Source organism: Coregonus clupeaformis, unplaced genomic scaffold (assembly GCF_020615455.1).
Source record: "Coregonus clupeaformis isolate EN_2021a unplaced genomic scaffold, ASM2061545v1 scaf3616, whole genome shotgun sequence".
Lineage (NCBI taxonomy): Eukaryota > Metazoa > Chordata > Actinopteri > Salmoniformes > Salmonidae > Coregonus > Coregonus clupeaformis.
The window spans coordinates 1-25,238 of NW_025537070.1; the positions used below are offsets into that span (position 1 = coordinate 1).

The following is a 25,238-nucleotide window of genomic DNA, read 5'->3' on the forward strand; positions in this document are numbered from 1 at the left end:
AGTATTATAGACACCCTGTCCTGGGATTTCCTATGGTCTTCTATGTAGAATAACTCCTTACAGTATTATAGACACCATGTCCTGGGATTCCCTATGATCTTCTATGTAGAAGAACCCCTTACAGTATTATAGACACCATGTCCTGGGATTCCCTATGAGTACTACTGTCTTCTAAAATGTTACTTTTGATGCCTCTTGATGTTTTTTGATTCATTTAAGGGTTTCTACAAGCTGTGTGTGTCTGTGTGTCTGTGTGTGTCTGTGTGTCTGTGTGTAGGGATGGGTCCTATCCACATGAATGAGGTCCAGTGTCTGGGGACGGAGAAGTCGATGTGGAACTGTGTCTTTAAGAACATAACCTCAGAGGACTGCCAGCATGTAGAAGACGCCGCTGTGAGGTGCAACACGCCGTACATGGCTCTGGAGAACTCGGTCAGAGACTAACTACTCAATTTAAATTAAATTCCATTCCATTCCATTCTGTTTAATGAACTTCAAATCATCCTAGAGGGTCAGTTAGTGTTATCTCCTGTTTCACTGAGAGCATGTTGCACCTGTATTCGTAGTGCTGAACATCCGCTCAATTGAAACTTCTGATTGACATATACATACAGTGTTAACCGCGAACGCGGAAACATTTGATTTTCTATTTAAATCGTGCTATACTGCGGATCTTCAGCACTACGGATTGAATCTAGGCCTAAGTAAAAGTTGAAAAAAGTAAGTTAGTTAAGCAAATGGAGGGGGGGGATTATATTTACTGAGAATTTTAAACTGTTTATTGATCAGCGATGTATTGACAAGAGGTAATAGATTCCTGATCAGGCAGAAATGTTTGCTGCAATAATGTTCAATACAATGTTAGTAGTATTGTGATGAGAGATATAAACCTGGACGCATCCTGAATAAGTGATGTGTGGAATGACGTCCTTTACGCTCATCAAACACATGCCTTTAACAATACATAACAATACATAACAATACATGCCTTTAACAATACATAACAATACATGCCTTTAACAATACATAACAATACATGCCTTTAACAATACATGCCTTTAACAATACATGACAATACATGCCTTTAACAATACATAACAATACATGCCTTTAACAATACATAACAATACATGCCTTTAACAATACATGCCTTTAACAATACATAACAATACATGCCTTTAACAATACATGCCTTTAACAATACATGACAATACATGCCTTTAACAATACATGCCTTTAACAATACATAACAATACATGCCTTTAACAATACATAACAATACATGCCTTTAACAATACATGACAATACATGCCTTTAACAATACATAACAATACATGCCTTTAACAATACATGACAATACATGCCTTTAACAATACATAACAATACATGCCTTTAACAATACATGACAATACATGCCTTTAACAATACATAACAATACATGCCTTTAACAATACATGACAATACATGCCTTTAACAATACATAACAATACATGCCTTTAACAATACATGCCTTTAACAATACATGACAATACATGCCTTTAACAATACATAACAATACATGCCTTTAACAATACATAACAATACATGCCTTTAACAATACATGACAATACATGCCTTTAACAATACATAACAATACATGCCTTTAACAATACATGACAATACATGCCTTTAACAATACATAACAATACATGCCTTTAACAATACATGACAATACATGCCTTTAACAATACATAACAATACATGCCTTTAACAATACATGACAATACATGCCTTTAACAATACATAACAATACATTCCTTTAACAATACATGACAATACATGCCTTTAACAATACATAACAATACATGCCTTTAACAATACATGACAATACATGCCTTTAACAATACATAACAATACATGCCTTTAACAATACATGCCTTTAACAATACATGACAATACATGCCTTTAACAATACATAACAATACATGCCTTTAACAATACATGCCTTTAACAATACATGACAATACATGCCTTTAACAATACATAACAATACATGCCTTTAACAATACATGCCTTTAACAATACATGACAATACATGCCTTTAACAATACATGACAATACATGCCTTTAACAATACATGCCTTTAACAATCCATGACAATACATGCCTTTAACAATACATGCCTTTAACAATACATGACAATACATGCCTTTAACAATACATGACAATACATGCCTTTAACAATACATAACAATACATGCCTTTAACAATACATGACAATACATGCCTTTAACAATACATAACAATACATGCCTTTAACAATACATGCCTTTAACAATACATGACAATACATGCCTTTAACAATACATAACAATACATGCCTTTAACAATACATGCCTTTAACAATACATGACAATACATGCCTTTAACAATACATGCCTTTAACAATACATGACAATACATGCCTTTAACAATACATGACAATACATGCCTTTAACAATACATGCCTTTAACAATACATGACAATACATGCCTTTAACAATACATAACAATACACGCCTTTAACAATACATGCCTTTAACAATACATGACAATACATGCCTTTAACAATACATGACAATACATGCCTTTAACAATACATGCCTTTAACAATACATAACAATACATGCCTTTAACACTACATGCCTTTAACAATACATGACAATACATGCCTTTAACAATACATGACAATACATGCCTTTAACAATACATGACAATACATGCCTTTAACAATACATGCCTTTAACAATACATGACAATACATGCCTTTAACAATACATGCCTTTAACAACACATGCCTTTAACAATACATAACAATACATGCCTTTAACAATACATGCCTTTAACAATACATGACAATACATGCCTTTAACAATACATGACAATACATGCCTTTAACAATACATGCCTTTAACAATACATGACAATACATGCCTTTAACAATACATAACAATAAATGCCTTTAACAATACATGCCTTTAACAATACATGACAATACATGCCTTTAACAATACATGACAATACATGCCTTTAACAATACATGCCTTTAACAATACATGCCTTTAACAATACATAACAATACATGCCTTTAACAATACATGCCTTTAACAATACATGACAATACATGCCTTTAACAATACATGACAATACATGCCTTTAACAATACATGCCAATACATGCACAACAAAGAGCTTCAGAAACCCCTAACCTAAAGCATGGAGCCCTATTCCCTATTCCCTATTCCCTATTCCCTATTCCCTATTCCTTATAAAAGTACTGCAATATATAGGCAGTAGGGTGGCATCTGAGATGTCTACACTCTTAGAAAACAAGGTGCTAGAGTGCATTTGGAAAGTATTCAGACCCCTTGACTTTTTACATAAGTATTCAGACCCCTTGACCTTTTACATAAGTATTCAGACCCCTTGACTTTTTACATAAGTATTCAGACCCCTTGACTTTTTACATAAGTATTCAGACCCCTTGACTTTTTACATAAGTATTCAGACCCCTTGACCTTTTACATAAGTATTCAGACCCCTTGCTATGCGACTCGAAATTGAGCTCAGGTTCATCCTGTTTCCATTGATCATCCTTGAGATGTTTCTACAACTTGATTGGAGTCCACCTGTGGTCAATTCAATTGATTGGACATGATTTGGAAAGGCACACACCTGTTTATACAAGGTCCCACAGTTGACAGTGCATGTCAGAGCAACAACCAAGCCATGAGGTCGAAGGAATTGTCCGTAGAGCTCCAAGACAGGATTGTGTCGAGGCACAGATCTGGGGAAGGGTACCACAAAATATCTGCAGCATTGAAGTTCCCAAGAACACAGTGGCCTCCATCAACTCCTAGAGCTGGCCGCCCGGCCAAACTGAGCAATCGGGGGAGAAGGCACTCTGACAGAGCTCCAGAGTTCCTCTGTGGAGATGGTAGAATCTTCCAGAAGGACAACCACCTCTGCAGCACTCCACCAACCAGGCCTTTATGGTAGAGTGGCCAGATGGAAGCCACTCTTCAGTAAAAGGCACATGACAGCCCGCTTGGAGTTTGCCAAAAGGCACCTAAAGGACTCTCAGACCATGAGAAACAAGATTCTCTGGTTTGATGAAACCAAGATTGAACTCTTTGGCCTGAATGCCAAGCGTCACGTCTGAAGGAAACCTGGCACCATCCCTACGGTGAAGCATAGTGGTGGCAGCATTGAGTGGCCCAGCCAGAGCCCGGACTTGAACCTGACAATAGCTGTGCAGCGACACTCCCAATCCAACCTGACAGAGCTTGAGAGGATCTGCAGAGAAGAATGGGAGAAACTCCCCAAATACAGGTGTGCCAAGCTTGTAGCGTCATACCCAAGAAGACTTGAGGCTGTAATCGCTGCCAAAGGTGCTTCAACAAAGTACTGAGTAAAGAGTCTTAATACTTATGTAAATGTGATATTTCAGGATTTTTTTCATTAGATAAATTTCCAAAAAATTCTGCAAACCTGTTTTTGCTTTGTCATTATGGGGTATTGTGTGTAGATTGATGAGGGGAAAAAAACAATTTAATCAATTTTAGAATAAGGCTGTAACGTAACGCCACCCCGCTCCTCCGCACACTCCACTGGCTTCCAGTTGAAGCTCGCATCTGTTACAAGACCATGGTGCTTGCCTACGGAGCTGTGAGGGGAACGGCACCTCCGTACCTTCAGGCTGTGATCAGTCCCTACACCCAAACGAGGGCATTGCGTTCATCCACCTCTGGCCTGCTGGCTCCCCTTCCTCTGCGGAAGCATAGTTCCCGCTCAGCCCAGTCAAAGCTGTTCGCTGCTCTGGCACCCCAATGGTGGAACAAGCTCCCTCACGACGCCAGGACAGCGGAGTCACTCACCACCTTCCGGAGACATTTGAAACCCCACCTCTTTAAGGAATACCTGGGATAGGATAAAGTAATCCTTCTACCCCCCCCCCCCAAAAAAAAAAAATCATATTGTAAAGTGGTTATCCCACTGGCTATAGGGTGAATGCACCAATTTGTAAGTCGCTCTGGATAAGAGCGTCTGCTAAATGACGTAAATGTAAATGTAAAATGTGGAAATATTCAAGGGGTCTGAATACTTTCCGAATGCACTGTATCTAGAACCTTTGGAGAACCCTTTTAGGTTCCTTGGAAAACCCTTTTGGTTCCAAGTAGAACCTTTTTGTGTTCAATGTAGAACCCTTTCCACAGAGGGTTCTACATGGAACCCAAAAGGGTTCTACCTGGAACCAAAAAGGGTTCTCCTATGGGGACAGCCGAATAACCCTTTTTTTTAAGAGTCTGGCTAAACAGCATGTATTCAGCCAGACCATACTTCCCCAATCTCCGCGCTCCTACTGCACACCTCCCCCTCCCCATCCCCCGCCTCCGCTTCCTAACCCGTCTGCCCCCACAGATCCGCCTGACGGGGGCCGTACGCAGCTAGAGGGGCGGGTGGAGGTGCTGAGTAACGGAGGCTAACGGGACCAGGAGCTGGGGGCTGATCTGTGGAGGGGCCTGGGGAACCAAGGAGGCCATGGTGGTCTGCAGACAGCTGGGGGCTAGGGCTACGCTAACAACGGCCTGCAAGTAGGTCTATTAGGCAAGCTAACGGCTTTTCCCACTGCTAATATAATATGCTTAAACCAGGTTATAACCATGGACTACAAGTACCATGAATCTCCAACCTCACTAACCGTGGCAACTATGGAATACATGTCCATGAATCCCCTCAACCAGTCATGATAATACATGAATCCTCTCCACCAATCATGATAATACATGAATCCCCTCCACCAATCATGATAATACATGAATCCCCTCCACCAATCATGATAATGTAACGAGTCGGATATGTTCCGCGGACCAAAGGGAACCCACCGTCTTAACCATTAGACCAGTGGTATTCAAAGTTTGGGTCGCGCTGTAATTGCAGTGGGGTCACCAAATTTTAAAACCAAAAATGAAGAGTACAGATTATTTTATGCGACAATATACACAAACTCCATTCCATATTGAGAAAGATCATTTGAAAATACAATTTAATTGAGCAAATGTATGTATTTGTTCTCTTAATTTTGATAGGAGAGATGAAAATGTAATTAATTGAAGGTTATTGTTGATGTGAAAATCTAAATTTAACGATTTTAAGGTTGTGTCATCATTATATTTGGGGTGGGGTGGGGTTTTCTCGTGAAAGACATTGGGTCCCCAGAAATTCTGGCGAAATTGTTTTGGTTTAGACTAGGGCCGTTACAGTGACCGTATTAACGCCACACCGCCGGTCACGAGTCATGACCGCAGTCAAATTCCACGTGACCGTTTAGTCACGGTAACTAGGCTTCTCCAAGCTCTGATGCTGCTGATGGTCATTAGTAGTCTACCAAACTTGCTAACTGCCTGGTACTCAGCACTCTATTGTCCCTCTAATCACTCTGACATCAATGCAAATGTAATCGAAAATCTAATCAAACACTTCATGAGTGCCCATGAGCTCATGTTGCGCAACATTTCTATAGGCTATGCAACAGAGTGATGGCCTCTACTAAAAAGAGGAGGATCAGCTTTCTATAGACTAGGCCTACTATATTTATTTCTCAACTTTCCTAATATTAAGCACATTGTTTATCTTTACAACAGGAGTATAGCCTACCTGGCTGGCATGAAAATGAACCACGGGAGAAGCATCCTCCATTCGCTATTTAAGTGCGTAGATGACATGAATTTGTCAAATAAATTGCCAGTTTCGAGACAGGTGCATGATAATGGTCCATTCTAAATCAAAACGAATTTCACATATATATTATTTAGCATATGGAAAGACAAGATTAAATCAAGAATAGTGTGATGGGTGACAATATTAGCCTATCAGTTATGAATTATATATTATCACTTGTGAATGATGCCCAGCTTAAGGCAAGAAACAATACCTTTTTTGTGTGACTTTTTTGAATCATAGTCCCACACCTCATGTAGCCTAGCCTATAGGCCTATATGTTTTAATAAGGTTTGTATCACAACTAAAGTGGCCAAATAACTTCTTAAAATTAAGCACATTAATCCGCTTTACAACGTGGTGCAGAGCCTAACTGGCATACATAAGCAGCGCGTGAGTTTCAAGTTTGGGGAAGATAATTTTCACCATAAAAATGCACCTTTATAATATAAGCATTACATGCATAAATCGTATTTGTGGTCACTTTTGATAATGGTGTTTTCCCGCTAATGGAACATTCGCGCTTACAGCCTACTGCCGTGTGCACATTGCTACGTTTATAATGTGAAGAAATAGCCTAATAGTTTATCAACATTTTAAGCTAAACGTTCTGATCTGTTGCATCAGCCTCATTGCGTAAAAAAAAACATGTGTGTTTGGAAATTTATTTCTCTGGCCGCAAGGGCATGGATTTTTTTAGGGTGCATTACGGCCACACAAAGGGGATGCAGCCGGAAATTCGAGGCATTATCAAATGCTTGTCAAATTGTGAATGAGAGACTGATGAAGTATGTACATCCTGTGCAAAAAAACAAAGCAGAGCTCATGCTTTATCAAGCGACTTTTTTCAAATCATCATTAGGTCGCATCATGCAGCCTTACAATGTATTAAAAATCAAACATATAGCCCAACATTTGTATCACATCTAAAGTTACATAAATAACTCTAAATTAAGCATATAGGAGGACCTGTTTCTTTGTTAAACGCTCAACACAGAATAGCCGCATGGGCGCACTCCCTCAAATCATTTGGAGAAAATATCCTTTATTTTATTTAGCTTTGTTCAATTCTATTCTTTAGACCTGTCTAAAATAAATAATGGATTTATTGTGAAGGTGTAGACCAGGACTGCCCAACCCTGTTCCTGGAGAGCTACCGTCCTGTAGGTTTTAACTCCAACCCTGTTCCTGGAGAGATACCCTCCTTTATGTTAATTAACGGTCAATTACCGTGAGACCGGCAGTTATTTGCTTGACAGTCACCGGCTGACGAAATGTCGGGACCACCACAGCCCTAGTTTAGACCAACCCCACCACCCCACCCCATTGCTGGGGGGATAAGCCAACAGCCAACCATAACATGCCCGGTGGCGACACCTCATTGGTTCTCCCAACCCACCAGGACGGAACCAATGAGGCTCCCCGCTCCATGACTCACCCTGACATGTTCATTCTGACATGTTGTTCTATGAGTCTATGGACTAACCCCACAGCTGCTGCTGCATCAGCAATCCACTGGCCCTCAGGACTGACATGTTGTTCTATGAGTCTATGGACTAACCCCACAGCTGCTGAAAATTTGAATCAGGTGTGCTTGTCCGGGGTTACAATAAAAATGTGTACTGTTGGGGGAAGCACAGACATACTACAGACAGGCTACAGACAGGACATGAGGTGCCATCTGATTGACGTCTCCCAGGGGATAAGTCTGAGACGTAAATCCCCAGTGGAAATGCACAGGAAGTGCCCTCTCACTGACATCCCCTAGGGCCCCCCCTTCTGCAGGTGCGTATCGTGGGAGGCAGGACGTACTATGAGGGCCGTGTGGAGGTTCAGGTGGGGGCGCGGTGGGGCACGGTGTGCTCTGCAGGCTGGACCACTAAAGAGGCCATGGTAGTCTGCAGACAGCTAGGCCTGGGGTACTCCATGCATGCCATCACTGTGAGTAAACACTGGGAGAGAAAACAGTCAATACCACGGCTCATTCCTACTAGTCAAAGTATTCTCCTCCCTTATCATTTTACAGGGATGTGTGGTTGGCTTACCTGACAGATACATTTTTTTTTTTAAAGCACTCACATCTGAGTTATCTTGTTGACGGGAATAACGTCCAAGTAAAGAGAAACCGGCACACTGCTCTTTGTGCGTATCACTTTTTTATTTATTTAAGCTACGCTACAAGCCAGAGCACCGTGCAGGTTTCTCTTTTCTTTAAAGCAGAGAGAAGAAAGTCATTTCTCTGAGTTAAAGTATTATACCGTACTGCCTTATCATTGTCCTACATAGTTCTAAGGTGTCTTTTAGTCAGAGGCAGAATGATGATGGGCAATCAATTTCAATCAATCGCTTTTATTAATCGTTGATCATGCACAAATTTAAATGCATTTATTTGCCATAAAAATGAGCATGAATGCTAACCTAATTGACATGCTGTATGTCATCCTCACCTCTCCATCATGCTAGCTGATGTGTGGTGAGCATTCTGGGACAAATGAGTTGCATCACTCAGGTGGGTGCTACACATTGGTGGTGGATGAGTTGGATGAGGATGAGGTGAGTTTCCACATGCACACTAGAAAAAAAGGTTATATCTAGACCAGGGATGGGCAACTCCTCACAGCCAGAGGGGTTTCACACTTCCCCCCCATCCCTAGAAAACACAGCTGATTTAAACTAATTGCATTCTAAAATGAAGATCATAATTAGTTGATTATTGAAGTCAGGTGTGTTAGCTGGGGGAAAGTGTGACACCAATCAGGCCCATCCTTGATCTAGAACATAAAAAAGGCTCTTTGGCTGTTCCCATTGATGAACCCATTTCGGTTGCAGGTTGCAGCCCTTTTCATAGAGGGTTCTACATTGAAGTCAAAAGGGTTCTACCTGGAACCCAAAAAAGGGTTCTCCCATGGGGACAGCTGAAGAACCCTTTTGGAACTCTTTTTTTCCCGAAGAGTGTAGAGCGCTTTGAGATACTGGAAAAGCACTTTATAAATCACAACCTCCTAATGTCTGGGCTCGGTTTGTGTTTATCCTGACCCTGTCTCCAAGGAAACGTGGTACTGGGACAGTAGTAATGTAACAGAGATGGTGATGAGCGGAGTGAAGTGCACAGGGAACGAGATGTCTCTGAGCCACTGCCAGCACCACAGGACCGTCAGCTGTCAGAAGACTGCTGCTAAGTTCTCTGCTGGAGTCATCTGCTCAGAGAGTGAGTAACACTGTTTAGAAAATGGTAGTTGGTGTCATGACACAGTCTTAAACATTAGTAACACAGTAACAGAATCATAAACATTAATAAACCGTATGATTCTAGAGCGGGTGACCAGAATCTCCAACCGGTATGAGTTAGACCATTGATACAGATAAAGTATTGGCTTGTTATAATACACTGATACAGATAAAGTATTGGTTTGGTATAATACACTGATACAGATAAAGTATTGGTTTGGTATAATACACTGATACAGATAAAGTATTGGTTTGTTATAATACATTGATACAGATAAAGTATTGGTTTGTTATAATACATTGATACAGATAAAGTATTGGTTTGTTATTATACATTGATACAGATAAAGTATTGGTTTGTTATAATACATTGATACAGATAAAGTATTGGTTTGTTATAATACATTGATACAGATAAAGTATTGGTTTGTTATAATACATTGATACAGATAAAAGTATTGGTTTGGTATTATACATTGATACAGATAAAGTATTGGTTTGTTATAATACATTGATACAGATAAAGTATTGGTTTGTTATAATACATTGATACAGATAAAGTATTGGTTTGTTATAATACATTGATACAGATAAAGTATTGGTTTGTTATAATACATTGATACAGATAAAGTATTGGTTTGTTATAATACATTGTAATCAACTAACATAGAAAGCACTAAAACTGGAGCTGGGTATGGAAACTACATGTTGACGGTTTGACCGTTACTACCCTCTCCTTTCCTCTCCCTCTCCTCTCCTCTCTCTCCTCTCCTCTCCCTCCTCCCTCTCCTCTCCCTCTCCTCTCCTCCCTCTCCTCCTCCTATCTCCTCCTTTTTCCTTGTCTCCTCTCCTCCTCTCTCTTCTCAGCGGCATCTGACCTGGTCCTGAATGCTCCCCTGGTCCAACAGTCGGTGTACATCGAGGACCGCCCCCTCCACATGTTGTACTGTGCAGCGGAGGAGAACTGTCTGTCTAAGTCTGCTGCTAGCGCTAACTGGCCCTACGGACACCGCCGTCTGCTGCGGTTCTCCTCTCAGATCCACAACATCGGACGGGCCGACTTCAGGCCCAAGGCTGACGCCACTCCTGGGTCTGGCACGCCTGTCACGGGTAACTATGGCAACCTAGTCATCTGGAGAATAATATGGTGTGGTAACTTATGGAGCACTATATCAATTCTCTATATTATTGCTTACCGCGCATGACAGGAATGACAGGGTAGACAGGCATGACAGGTATGACAGGGATGACAGAGATGACAGCCTTAATGCCTAAACAGTCAGAAATATGATCGATGTAGGATCCATATATTGTCCATTGTTCATTAATTGGCATGGTGTCATCACTGTGTAAATGTCCTGGACCATAGCCAATATAATTCTAACAAGTTCAATGCTCAGCAATAGTAGTAATAATGTACCTTGTACCCAAACATGAGAGGTATCCTCTTCATTGTCTTATGCTGTGGGCTGCATCACAGACATCGGCTAGGCTGCATGACTGTGCATGGATAGCGTACCTGAATACTGAGCCAGTCATGGGGTTCCATCTGTCAGCTTGTCCCCTTGTGTGTTGGGTTTGATGTGCCTCTCGAAGAAGTCTTGAGCCTCCTTGGCAGTGGAAATCGTGTTTGTTGTGTTCTGGAAGGTCAAGATGAGTTTTGTAGGTCTCCGTCTGTTTCAGCAGTTCAGCACTCAGGTCTGGGTAGATGCTGATCTCCCTCTGTTTCAGCACTCAGGTCTGGGTAGATGCTGATCTCCCTCTGTTTCAGCACTCAGGTCTGGGTAGATGCTGATCTCCCTCTGTTTCAGCACTCATGTCTGGGTAGATGCTGATCTCCCTCTGTTTCATCAGTTCAGCACTCAGGTCTGGGTAGATGCTGATCTCCCTCTGTTTCAGCAGTTCAGCACTCAGGTCTGGGTAGATGCTGATCTCCCTCTGTTTCAGCACTCAGGTCTGGGTAGATGCTGATCTCCCTCTGTTTCAGCACTCAGGTCTGGGTAGATGCTGATCTCCCTCTGTTTCAGCACTCAGGTCTGGATAGATCCTGATCTCCCTCTGTTTCAGCAGTTCAGCACTCAGGTCTGGGTAGATGCTGATCTCCTCTGTTTCAGCACTCAGGTCTGGGTAGATGCTGATCTCCCTCTGTTTCAGCAGTTCAGCACTCAGGTCTGGGTAGATGCTGATCTCCCTCTGTTTCAGCGCTCAGGTCTGGTTAGATGCTGATCTCCTCTGTTTCAGCAGTTCAGCACTCAGGTCTGGGTAGATGCTGATCTCCCTCTGTTTCAGCACTCAGGTCTGGGTAGATGCTGATCTCCCTCTGTTTCAGCAGTTCAGCACTCAGGTCTGGGTAGATGCTGATCTCCCTCTGTTTCAGCACTCAGGTCTGGGTAGATGCTGATCTCCCTCTGTTTCAGCAGTTCAGCACTCAGGTCTGGGTAGATGCTGATCTCCCTCTGTTTCAGCACTCAGGTCTGGGTAGATGCTGATCTCCCTCTGTTTCAGCAGTTCAGCACTCAGGTCTGGGTAGATGCTGATCTCCCTCTGTTTCAGCAGTTCAGCACTCAGGTCTGGGTAGATGCTGATCTCCCTCTGTTTCAGCACTCAGGTCTGGGTAGATGCTGATCTCCCTCTGTTTCAGCACTCAGGTCTGGGTAGATGCTGATCTCCCTCTGTTTCATCAGTTCAGCACTCAGGTCTGGGTAGATGCTGATCTCCCTCTGTTTCAGCAGTTCAGCACTCAGGTCTGGGTAGATGCTGATCTCCCTCTGTTTCAGCCTCAGGTTGGGTAGAGGACCTCTGTTTCAGCACTCAGGTCTGGGTAGATGCTGATCTCCCTCTCTTTCAGCACTCAGGTCTGGATAGATCCTGATCTCCCTCTGTTTCAGCAGTTCAGCACTCAGGTCTGGGTAGATGCTGATCTCCCTCTGTTTCAGCACTCAGGTCTTGGTAGATGCTGATCTCCCTCTGTTTCAGCAGTTCAGCACTCAGGTCTGGGTAGATGCTGATCTCCTCTGTTTCAGCGCTCAGGTCTGGTTAGATGCTGATCTCCTCTGTTTCAGCAGTTCAGCACTCAGGTCTGGGTAGATGCTGATCTCCCTCTGTTTCAGCACTCAGGTCTGGGTAGATGCTGATCTCCCTCTGTTTCAGCAGTTCAGCACTCAGGTCTGGGTAGATGCTGATCTCCTCTGTTTCAGCACTCAGGTCTGGGTAGATGCTGATCTCCCTCTGTTTCAGCAGTTCAGCACTCAGGTCTGGGCAGATGCTGATCTCCCTCTGTTTCAGCACTCAGGTCTGGGTAGATGCTGATCTCCCTCTGTTTCAGCAGTTCAGCACTCAGGTCTGGGTAGATGCTGATCTCCCTCTGTTTCAGCACTCAGGTCTGGGTAGATGCTGATCTCCCTCTGTTTCAGCACTCAGGTCTGGGTAGATGCTGATCTCCCTCTGTTTCAGCACTCAGGTCTGGGCAGATGCTGATCTCCCTCTGTTTCAGCACTCAGGTCTGGATAGATCCTGATCTCCCTCTGTTTCAGCAGTTCAGCACTCAGGTCTGGGTAGATGCTGATCTCCCTCTGTTTCAGCACTCAGGTCGGGGGTAGATGCTGATCTCCCTCTGTTCAGCAGTTCAGCACTCAGGTCTGGGTAGATGCTGATCTCCCTCTGTTTCAGCGCTCAGGTCTGGTTAGATGCTGATCTCCCTCTGTTTCAGCAGTTCAGCACTCAGGTCTGGGTAGATGCTGATCTCCCTCTGTTTCAGCACTCAGGTCTGGGTAGATGCTGATCTCCCTCTGTTTCAGCAGTTCAGCACTCAGGTCTGGGTAGATGCTGATCTCCTCTCTGTTTCAGCAGTTCAGCACTCAGGTCTGGGTAGATGCTGATCTCCCTCTGTTTCAGCACTCAGGTCTGGTAGATGCTGATCTCCCTCTGTTTCAGCAGTTCAGCACTCAGGTCTGGGTAGATGCTGATCTCCCTCTGTTTCAGCAGTTCAGCACTCAGGTCTGGGTAGATGCTGATCTCCTCTGTTTCAGCACTCAGGTCTGGGTAGATGCTGATCTCCTCTGTTTCAGCACTCAGGTCTGGGTAGATGCTGATCTCCCTCTGTTTCAGCACTCAGGTCTGGGTAGATGCTGATCTCCCTCTGTTTCAGCAGTTCAGCACTCAGGTCTGGGTAGATGCTGATCTCCCTCTGTTTCAGCACTCAGGTCTGGGTAGATACTGATCTCCCTCTGTTTCAGCACTCAGGTCTGGGTAGATGCTGATCTCCCTCTGTTTCAACACTCAGGTCTGGGTAGATGCTGATCTCCCTCTGTTTCAGCAGTTCAGCACTCAGGTCTGGGTAGATGCTGATCTCCCTCTGTTTCAGCAGTTCAGCACTCAGGTCTGGGTAGATGCTGATCTCCCTCTGTTTCAGCACTCAGGTCTGGGTAGATGCTGATCTCCCTCTGTTTCAGCACTCAGGTCTGGGTAGATGCTGATCTCCCTCTGTTTCAGCAGTTCAGCACTCAGGTCTGGGTAGATGCTGATCTCCCTCTGTTTCAGCACTCAGGTCTGGGTAGATGCTGATCTCCCTCTGTTTCAGCAGTTCAGCACTCAGGTCTGGGTAGATGCTGATCTCCCTCTGTTTCAGCACTCAGGTCTGGGTAGATGCTGATCTCCCTCTGTTTCAGCAGTTCAGCACTCAGGTCTGGGTAGATGCTGATCTCCCTCTGTTTCAGCAGTTCAGCACTCAGGTCTGGGTAGATGCTGATCTCCCTCTGTTTCAGCAGTTCAGCACTCAGGTCTGGGTAGATGCTGATCTCCCTCTGTTTCATCAGTTCAGCACTCAGGTCTGGGTAGATGCTGATCTCCCTCTGTTTCAGCACTCAGGTCTGGATAGATCCTGATCTCCCTCTGTTTCAGCACTCAGGTCTGGGTAGATGCTGATCTCCCTCTGTTTCAGCAGTTCAGCACTCAGGTCTGGGTAGATGCTGATCTCCCTCTGTTTCAGCACTCAGGTCTGGGCAGATGCTGATCTCCCTCTGTTTCAGCAGTTCAGCACTCAGGTCTGGGTAGATGCTGATCTCCCCTCTGTTTCAGCGCTCAGGTCTGGTTAGATGCTGATCTCCCTCTGTTTCAGCAGTTCAGCACTCAGGTCTGGGTAGATGCTGATCTCCCTCTGTTTCAGCACTCAGGTCTGGGTAGATGCTGATCTCCCTCTGTTTCAGCAGTTCAGCACTCAGGTCTGGGTAGATGCTGATCTCCCTCTGTTTCAGCACTCAGGTCTGGGTAGATGCTGATCTCCCCTCTGTTTCAGCAGTTCAGCACTCAGGTCTGGGTAGATGCTGATCTCCCTCTGTTTCAGCACTCAGGTCTGGGTAGATGCTGATCTCCCCTCTGTTTCAGCAGTTCAGCACTCAGGTCTGGGTAGATGCTGATCTCCCTCTGTTTCAGCACTCAGGTCTGGGTAGATGCTGATCTCCCTCTGTTTCAGCACTCAGGTCTGGGTAGATGCTGATCCCCCTCTGTTTCAGCACTCAGGTCTGGGTAGATGCTGATCTCCCTCTGTTCCAGCACTCAGGTCTGGATAGATCCTGATCTCCCTCTGTTTCAGCAGTTCAGCACTCAGGTCTGGGTAGATGCTGATCTCCCTCTGTTTCAGCACTCAGGTCTGGGGTAGATGCTGATCTCCCTCTGTTTCAGCAGTTCAGCACTCAGGTCTGGGTAGATGCTGATCTCCCTCTGTTTCAGCGCTCAGGTCTGGTTAGATGCTGATCTCCCTCTGTTTCAGCAGTTCAGCACTCAGGTCTGGGTAGATGCTGATCTCCCTCTGTTTCAGCACTCAGGTCTGGGTAGATGCTGATCTCCCTCTGTTTCAGCAGTTCAGCACTCAGGTCTGGGTAGATGCTGATCTCCCTCTGTTTCAGCAGTTCAGCACTCAGGTCTGGGTAGATGCTGATCTCCCTCTGTTTCAGCACTCAGGTCTGGGTAGATGCTGATCTCCCTCTGTTTCAGCAGTTCAGCACTCAGGTCTGGGTAGATGCTGATCTCCCTCTGTTTCAGCAGTTCAGCACTCAGGTCTGGGTAGATGCTGATCTCCCTCTGTTTCAGCACTCAGGTCTGGGTAGATGCTGATCTCCCTCTGTTTCAGCACTCAGGTCTGGGTAGATGCTGATCTCCCTCTGTTTCAGCACTCAGGTCTGGGTAGATGCTGATCTCCCTCTGTTTCAGCAGTTCAGCACTCAGGTCTGGGTAGATGCTGATCTCCCTCTGTTTCAGCACTCAGGTCTGGGTAGATACTGATCTCCCTCTGTTTCAGCACTCAGGTCTGGGTAGATGCTGATCTCCCTCTGTTTCAGCACTCAGGTCTGGGTAGATGCTGATCTCCCTCTGTTTCAGCAGTTCAGCACTCAGGTCTGGGTAGATGCTGATCTCCCTCTGTTTCAGCAGTTCAGCACTCAGGTCTGGGTAGATGCTGATCTCCCTCTGTTTCAGCACTCAGGTCTGGGTAGATGCTGATCTCCCTCTGTTTCAGCACTCAGGTCTGGGTAGATGCTGATCTCCTCTGTTTCAGCAGTTCAGCACTCAGGTCTGGGTAGATGCTGATCTCCCTCTGTTTCAGCACTCAGGTCTGGGTAGATGCTGATCTCCCTCTGTTTCAGCAGTTCAGCACTCAGGTCTGGGTAGATGCTGATCTCCCTCTGTTTCAGCACTCGGGTCTGGGTAGATGCTGATCTCCCCCTGTTTCAGCAGTTCAGCACTCAGGTCTGGGTAGATGCTGATCTCCCTCTGTTTCAGCAGTTCAGCACTCAGGTCTGGGTAGATGCTGATCTCCCTCTGTTTCAGCAGTTCAGCACTCAGGTCTGGGTAGATGCTGATCTCCCTCTGTTTCATCAGTTCAGCACTCAGGTCTGGGTAGATGCTGATCTCCCTCTGTTTCAGCACTCAGGTCTGGATAGATGCTGATCTCCCTCTGTTTCAGCACTCAGGTCTGGGTAGATGCTGATCTCCCTCTGTTTCATCAGTTCAGCACTCAGGTCTGGGTAGATGCTGATCTCCCTCTGTTTCAGCACTCAGGTCTGGGTAGATCCTGATCTCCCTCTGTTTCAGCACTCAGGTCTGGGTAGATGCTGATCTCCCTCTGTTTCAGCAGTTCAGCACTCAGGTCTGGGTAGATGCTGATCTCCCTCTGTTTCAGCAGTTCAGCACTCAGGTCTGGGTAGATGCTGATCTCCCTCTGTTTCAGCAGTTCAGCACTCAGGTCTGGGTAGATGCTGATCTCCCCCTCTGTTTCATCAGTTCAGCACTCAGGTCTGGGTAGATGCTGATCTCCCTCTGTTTCAGCACTCAGGTCTGGATAGATCCTGATCTCCCTCTGTTTCAGCACTCAGGTCTGGGTAGATGCTGATCTCCCTCTGTTTCAGCACTCAGGTCTGGGCAGATGCTGATCTCCCTCTGTTTCAGCACTCAGGTCTGGGTAGATGCTGATCTCCCTCTGTTTCAGCACTCAGGTCTGGGCAGATGCTGATCTCCCTCTGTTTCAGCACTCAGGTCTGGGTAGATGCTGATCTCCCTCTGTTTCAGCACTCAGGTCTGGGTAGATGCTGATCTCCCTCTGTTTCAGCACTCAGGTCTGGGTAGATGCTGATCTCCCTCTGTTTCAGCAGTTCAGCACTCAGGTCTGGGTAGATGCTGATCTCCCTCTGTTTCAGCAGTTCAGCACTCGGTCTGGGTAGATGCTGATCTCCCTCTGTTTCAGCAGTTCAGCACTCAGGTCTGGGTAGATGCTGATCTCCCTCTGTTTCATCAGTTCAGCACTCAGGTCTGGGTAGATGCTGATCTCCCTCTGTTTCAGCACTCAGGTCTGGATAGATCCTGATCTCCCTCTTTTCAGCACTCAGGTCTGGGTAGATGCTGATCTCCCTCTGTTTCAGCACTCAGGTCTGGGTAGATGCCGATCTCCTCTGTTTCAGCACTCAGGTCTGGGTAGATGCTGATCTCCCTCTGTTTCAGCACTCAGGTCTGGGTAGATGCTGATCTCCCTCTGTTTCAGCACTCAGGTCTGGGTAGATACTGATCTCCCTCTGTTTCAGCACTCAGGTCTGGGTAGATGCTGATCTCCCTCTGTTTCAGCACTCAGGTCTGGGTAGATGCTGATCTCCCTCTGTTTCAGCAGTTCAGCACTCAGGTCTGGGTAGATGCTGATCTCCCTCTGTTTCAGCAGTTCAGCACTCAGGTCTGGGTAGATGCTGATCTCCCTCTGTTTCAGCACTCAGGTCTGGGTAGATGCTGATCTCCTCTGTTTCAGCACTCAGGTCTGGGTAGATGCTGATCTCCCTCTGTTTCAGCAGTTCAGCACTCAGGTCTGGGTAGATGCTGATCTCCCTCTGTTTCAGCACTCAGGTCTGGGTAGATGCTGATCTCCCTCTGTTTCAGCAGTTCAGCACTCAGGTCTGGGTAGATGCTGATCTCCCTCTGTTTCAGCACTCAGGTCTGGGTAGATGCTGATCTCCCCCTGTTTCAGCAGTTCAGCACTCAGGTCTGGGTAGATGCTGATCTCCCTCTGTTTCAGCAGTTCAGCACTCAGGTCTGGGTAGATGCTGATCTCCCTCTGTTTCAGCAGTTCAGCACTCAGGTCTGGGTAGATGCTGATCTCCCTCTGTTTCATCAGTTCAGCACTCAGGTCTGGGTAGATGCTGATCTCCCTCTGTTTCAGCACTCAGGTCTGGATAGATCCTGATCTCCCTCTGTTTCAGCACTCAGGTCTGGGTAGATGCTGATCTCCCTCTGTTTCAGCAGTTCAGCACTCAGGTCTGGGTAGATGCTGATCTCCCTCTGTTTCATCAGTTCAGCACTCAGGTCTGGGTAGATGCTGATCTCCCTCTGTTTCAGCACTCAGGTCTGGGTAGATCCTGATCTCCCTCTGTTTCAGCACTCAGGTCTGGGTAGATGCTGATCTCCCTCTGTTTCAGCAGTTCAGCACTCAGGTCTGGGTAGATGCTGATCTCCCTCTGTTTCAGCAGTTCAGCACTCAGGTCTGGGTAGATGCTGATCTCCCTCTGTTTCAGCAGTTCAGCACTCAGGTCTGGGTAGATGCTGATCTCCCTCTGTTTCATCAGTTCAGCACTCAGGTCTGGGTAGATGCTGATCTCCCTCTGTTTCAGCACTCAGGTCTGGATAGATCCTGATCTCCCTCTGTTTCAGCACTCAGGTCTGGGTAGATGCTGATCTCCCTCTGTTTCAGCACTCAGGTCTGGGTAGATGCTGATCTCCCTCTGTTTCAGCACTCAGGTCTGGGTAGATGCTGATCTCCCTCTGTTTCAGCACTCAGGTCTGGGTAGATGCTGATCTCCCTCTGTTTCAGCACTCAGGTCTGGGTAGATGCTGATCTCCCTCTGTTTCAGCACTCAGGTCTGGGTAGATGCTGATCTCCCTCTGTTTCAGCACTCAGGTCTGGGTAGATGCTGATCTCCCTCTGTTTCAGCAGTTCAGCACTCAGGTCTGGGTAGATGCTGATCTCCCTCTGTTTCAGCAGTTCAGCACTCCGGTCTGGGTAGATGCTGATCTCCCTCTGTTTCAGCAGTTCAGCACTCAGGTCTGGGTAGATGCTGATCTCCCTCTGTTTCATCAGTTCAGCACTCAGGTCTGGGTAGATGCTGATCTCCCTCTGTTTCAGCACTCAGGTCTGGATAGATCCTGATCTCCCTCTTTTTCAGCACTCAGGTCTGGGTAGATGCTGATCTCCCTCTGTTTCAGCACTCAGGTCTGGGTAGATGCTGATCTCCCTCTGTTTCAGCACTCAGGTCTGGGTAGATGCTGATCTCCCTCTGTTTCAGCACTCAGGTCTGGGTAGATGCTGATCTCCCTCTGTTTCAGCACTCAGGTCTGGGTAGATGCTGATCTCCCTCTGTTTCAGCACTCAGGTCTGGGTAGATGCTGATCTCCCTCTGTTTCAGCACTCAGGTCTGGGTAGATGCTGATCTCCCTCTGTTTCAGCACTCAGGTCTGGGTAGATGCTGATCTCCCTCTGTTTCAGCACTCAGGTCTGGGTAGATGCTGATCTCCCTCTGTTTCAGCACTCAGGTCTGGGTAGATGCTGATCTCCCTCTGTTTCAGCACTCAAGTCTGGGTAGATGCTGATCCTCTTCCCTGCATAGGTCAGGCCCCCGGATTCCGCTGCAAGGCGAACAATTAGCCACTTGACTTCAAAGCTGTGAATCCGTACAATCATACAGCGAGAGCCGCTGCGGAGTGTTAATCAGTGGTACGGGACCCAGCTTCTCCTGCCCGAACAGTTCGTGAGCAGAAGTCAAGAACAGTCTCCTCAAGAACAGTCTCTCGTATAGTAGCGGCCAGCTCTTTCTGTTGTCTGGTATTGAGGGCCGCCATGTTCCCACGGGATAATTGTGGACGGACAAATTCTAGCTGCTGGAGCGTAATAGACCTGTTAGTTATTTCTTGTTGAATGAATGTCCCACACCTTAATATGATGTTTAGTATTGACCAGGTTTAGGAAATAAGTCAGAAGCTAAGTTTGCTGGAACAAGCAGGAAGATGGGTCCTATGAATCTGTTCTATAGTCTAGGTTGATCAAGTAAACGTTGTGTCATTCACAGCACAGAATATAAAATAAGAGTTGATGTTACACATCAGATGTTTTAACTATTGTTGGACTCCCCATGCAGGCACTACCACAGCATGGACATATTCACCCACTACGACCTGCTGTCGTCCAACGGGACCAAGGTGGCTGAGGGACACAAGGCTTCCTTCTGTCTGGAGGACACAGAGTGTCACGAGGGTGAGTCTGGGAGGCAAACCAATCAGAACAGGATTTACCGGAGGGCCAGCCAATCGGAACAGTCTACTGTGGTCCACCCAATCAGAACAGGGTCTATTGGAGTGCCATCCAATCAAAACAGCCTTTACTAGATGGTCAGCCAATCAAATATAGCCTTTATTTGGGTGTTAACCTCTACGGGATTGGTGTCCCGTATATGGGACGGTTGAGCTAACGTGCGCTAATTTGATTAGCATGACTGTTGTAAGTAACAGTAAACTTTCCAGGACATAGACATGTCTTATATGGGCAGAAAGCTTAAATTCATGTTAATCTAACTGCACTGTCCACTTTACAGTAGCTATTACATTTTTACATTTACGTCATTTAGCAGACACTCTTATCCACAGCAACTTACAAATTGGTGCATTCAACTTATGATAGCCACCCTATTTTTTTATTTATTATTATTATACTTTTTTTAATGGAGGGGTGGGGGAGGGGGGTGTAGAAGGATTGCTTTTATACTATTCCAGGTATTCCTTAAAGAGGTAGGGTTTCAAGTGTCTCCGGAAGGTGGTCAGTGACTCCGCTGTCCTGGCGTCGTGGGGGAGCTTGTTCCACCATTGGGGTGCCAGAGCAGCGAATAGCTTTGACTGGGCTGAGCGGGAACTGTGCTTCTCTAGAGGTAGGGGGGCCAGCAGGCCAGAGGTGGATGAACGCATTGCCCTCGTTTGGGTGTAGGGACTGATCAGAGCCTGAAGGTACGGAGGTGCCGTTCCCCTCACAGCTCCGTAGGCAAGCACCATGGTCTTGTAGTAGATTACAGTGAAAAAATACGATGCTATTGTTTGAGGAGAGTGCACAACAACAAAAAACGTATCACGGCAACTGGTTTGATACATTCACCTCTGAAGGTAAATAATGTACTTACATTCAGTAATATTGCTCTGATTTGTCATCCTAAGGGTCCCAGAGATAAAATGAAGCATAGTTTTGTTTGATAAAATCAATTTATATATTAAAATGTAGGAACTGGGTTCTACAGTTTGAACCCCTGCTGTCTCCGGCTCCACACCCACCCCGCCCGGCCATCTAGATGTGTGAAAGTTAGTGTATAAGCTAATGATCCATCATGTATGACATTCCTGGGAGTGTGTAAACGTACATTTATTATTACCATATCATTTTTGTATGTTCTCTATAGTTATGTACTTGAAAATGTATCAATTGACCAATTCGGCACATTTGGGCAGACTTGATACAAAATAGTCCAGTATTGCAATGCTTCACTGGATCAATCTGAAACTCTGCACACACACTGCTGCCATCTAGTGGCCAAAATCTAAATTGCGCTTAAACTGCAATATTATATTTTGGCCTTTCTCTTGCATTTCAAAGATGATGGAACAAAAACAAAATAGAAAACGCCTGTTTTTTTGTTTGTATTATCTTTTACCAGATCTAATGTGTTATATTCTCCTACATTAATTTCACATTTCCACAAACCTCAAAGTGTTTCCTTTCAAATGGTATCAAGAATATGCATATCCTTGCTTCAGGTCCTGAGCTACAGGCAGTTAGATTTGGGTATGTCATTTTAGGCGAAAATTGAAAAAAAGGGTCCGATCCTTAAGAGGGATATCTTATCGAAATCCAAGTGAAACATTCTGTATCTGGTTTTGGAGAATATAGTATTTTTGGTTAAGAGTCTAACTGTTGTAATCTGTGTTCTCCAGGTATCTCTAAGAGGTATGAGTGAGTATCTGTGTTCTCCGGTTATCTCTAAGAGGTAATGCGAGTGTATCTGTGTTCTCCAGGTATCTCTAAGAGGTATGAGTGTGCTAATTTCGGAGAGCAGGGCATCACCGTGGGGTGTTGGGACCTGTATCGCCATGACATCGACTGCCAGTGGATCGACATCACCGACATAAAACCAGGAAACTACATCCTACAGGTGAACTACCATTTCCTTTTCGAGGCTGTTAAAAAATCCCGGGAGGCCCTGAATCAGACATATAACTTCCAAAATGTGTAACTGCATGACATTTTGAAATATGGCAAACTACAAATGTAAGTTGTGTTTGATGTTCCATCATTTCAGATTGTGATCAATCCAAACTTTGAAGTGGCAGAGAGTGACTTCACCAACAACGCCATGAAATGCAACTGCAAATACGACGGCCACCGGATCTGGCTTCACAACTGTCACATGGGTGAGAAGCTGCACCCCCTGAGATTTGTCATTTGAAAAACAGTCCATGGACTTAAGTTAACTAACATGTTTTATTGATCTCCAGTCTGAAAAGGGTCCTCTGTAGGGAATATGCTGCCATTTTCAGACATAACCTTAGTTTTGTTCCAGACTCTTCCATGGCTTTCTGTCTCTGACTGTTGGTTGCCCCTACAGGTGATGCCTTCAGCGAGGAGGCAGAGAGGAAGTTTGAGAAATACCCAGGACAGCTCAACAACCAGATCTCATAATCTGCCTAGCAACACACAAATCTCATCAGACCCATGTACAAACCAAAGAGCGGGGCTTGATGCGTCTAACCGTGTTCAACAATGGGACAACCAATCACCAACCCCTCCATCACCTATCTACCTATCAGAAACCCAATTCATTATCAAATCACAAACCAACCAACCGATCACAACCAACATCATTAAATCACAAGCAACATCCCACAGGGCAGCAGCAGTGGTCTTAAGACCAGGATTCAATCCAAACGCATTTTTGTCGGCTAATGCACCTTTTAAAAGGCAATGTTTCCGCGTTTACAGAGACCGCGTTCACGGTAAACGCTTCATAAGTCAGCTCAGATTACCTTTAACATGTCAAGCGCGTCATGATCTACTGATCTACCGCCGATCAGATTGAATCCAGGCCTTGACTGAAGGAGCCATGTTATATTGTGATGTCATATGGTGATTCGTGTGTTGGTGTGTGTCAGTGTTTTTGTACTTGAATACTTAGTGCTCTAATATTTTTTTTTTTAAACAAACTTATTTCAGATTTTTATTCAAATGTGAGTATATTATGCTACATTTTGTGACAGAAGAACACAAGTCATGAAGGATATCACACTAGTCTTAAAGAATGTGTGACTGATTGATGTCTGACGTGCAACCTATTCATGAATGTTTTGTTAAAGTTATGAATTAAAGTTTGTATTTTTTTGTCCAGTCTGTAGTTTTGAACGGTGATCCAGAGGTGTATTCACTAGGAACCAAACAGAAGCAAACAAAACAGGGACTGACCTATTTGTCCAATATAAGCTCTTGGTTTCGTTGCAAAACGTAGTTTTTTTTGCTATGCTGTGCACTAATGAATACACCTCAGGAGAAAACGCCAGTCCTTGTTCTGCTACAAGCCGTGTTCATAATGACCTGAGGCGTCACAGGGAACCATCCTGTTGTAGCATCTCCATGGAGTTCTCAAAGATCTGTTTAGATAAAATATATTCTAAAGTCTTCAAATTCAAATCTGGACCTTGAAGCCAGTTCCACTGCGTTTTTTCATTGTTCCTCCTCTAATCAGGGACTGATTTAGACCTGGGGGCACCAGGTGGGTGCAATGAATCATCAGGTACAACAGAAAACTAGTAATACTCCGGACCCTAGGGTAAGAGTTGAAGACCCCTGCTCCAAAACCATCAGTTTGTCATTCTGCATGATTGTGTTTTTAACACGGTGCTCATCTATTGGTGTAACTCTCTTATGATTTGGGGTTGTTTGGATCTCCTATGAGGATATATACTAAACAGAAATATAAACGCAACATGTAAAGTGTTGGTCCCATGTTTCATGAGCTGAAATAAAAGATCCCAGAAATGTTCCACACGCACAAAATGCTTATTTCTCTAAAATGTTGTTAACAAATGTGTTTACATCCCTGTTAGTGAGCGTTTCTCCTTTGCCAAGATAATCCATTCACCTGACAGGTGTGGCTTTTCAAGTTGATTAAACAGCATGATCATTACACAGGTGCACCTTGTGCTGGGGACAATAAAAGGCCACTATAAAAGGTGCAGTTTATCACACAACACAATCCCACAGATGTTTTAAGTTGAGGGAGTGTGCAATTGGCATGCTGACTTCAAGAATGTCCACCAGAGCTGTTATCAGAGAATTCTCTACCATAAGCCACCTACAACATAGTTTTAAAGAATTTGAAACTGTGGGTTTGCACAACCGAAGACTGTCTGCACAAACTGTCAGAAACCGTGTCAACATTGTGAACAGAGTGCTCCATGGTGGCGGTGGGGTTATGGTATGGGCAGGCATAAGCTACGGACAACTAACACAATTGTATTTTATTGATGGCAATTTGAATGCAAAGAGATACCATGACGAGATCCTGAGGCCCATTGTCGTGCCATTCATCCGCCACCATCACCTCCATGTTTCAGCATGATAATGCACAGCCCCATGTCGCAAGGATCTGTACAAAATTCCTGGAAGCTGAAAATGTCCCAGTTCTTCCATGGCCTGCATACTCACCAGACATGTCACCC

At 44.9% G+C, this 25,238-nt stretch overlaps 1 protein-coding gene across 1 annotated transcript; it reads left to right on the forward strand.

Annotated features, from left to right (window-relative positions):
- Positions 1 to 277: 277 nt before the first annotated feature.
- LOC121544512 (lysyl oxidase homolog 3B) lies at positions 278 to 24,551 on the forward strand (the record flags this gene model as incomplete). The annotated part of the gene is given in 9 exon segments (XM_045220349.1): positions 278 to 432; positions 8,523 to 8,678; positions 9,786 to 9,945; positions 10,833 to 11,042; positions 11,045 to 11,075; positions 20,627 to 20,742; positions 22,542 to 22,678; positions 22,826 to 22,937; positions 23,132 to 24,551. Coding segments are annotated over 9 exon segments (1,151 nt in total), but the record flags the coding sequence as incomplete, so codon positions are not given.
- Positions 24,552 to 25,238: the final 687 nt, after the last annotated feature.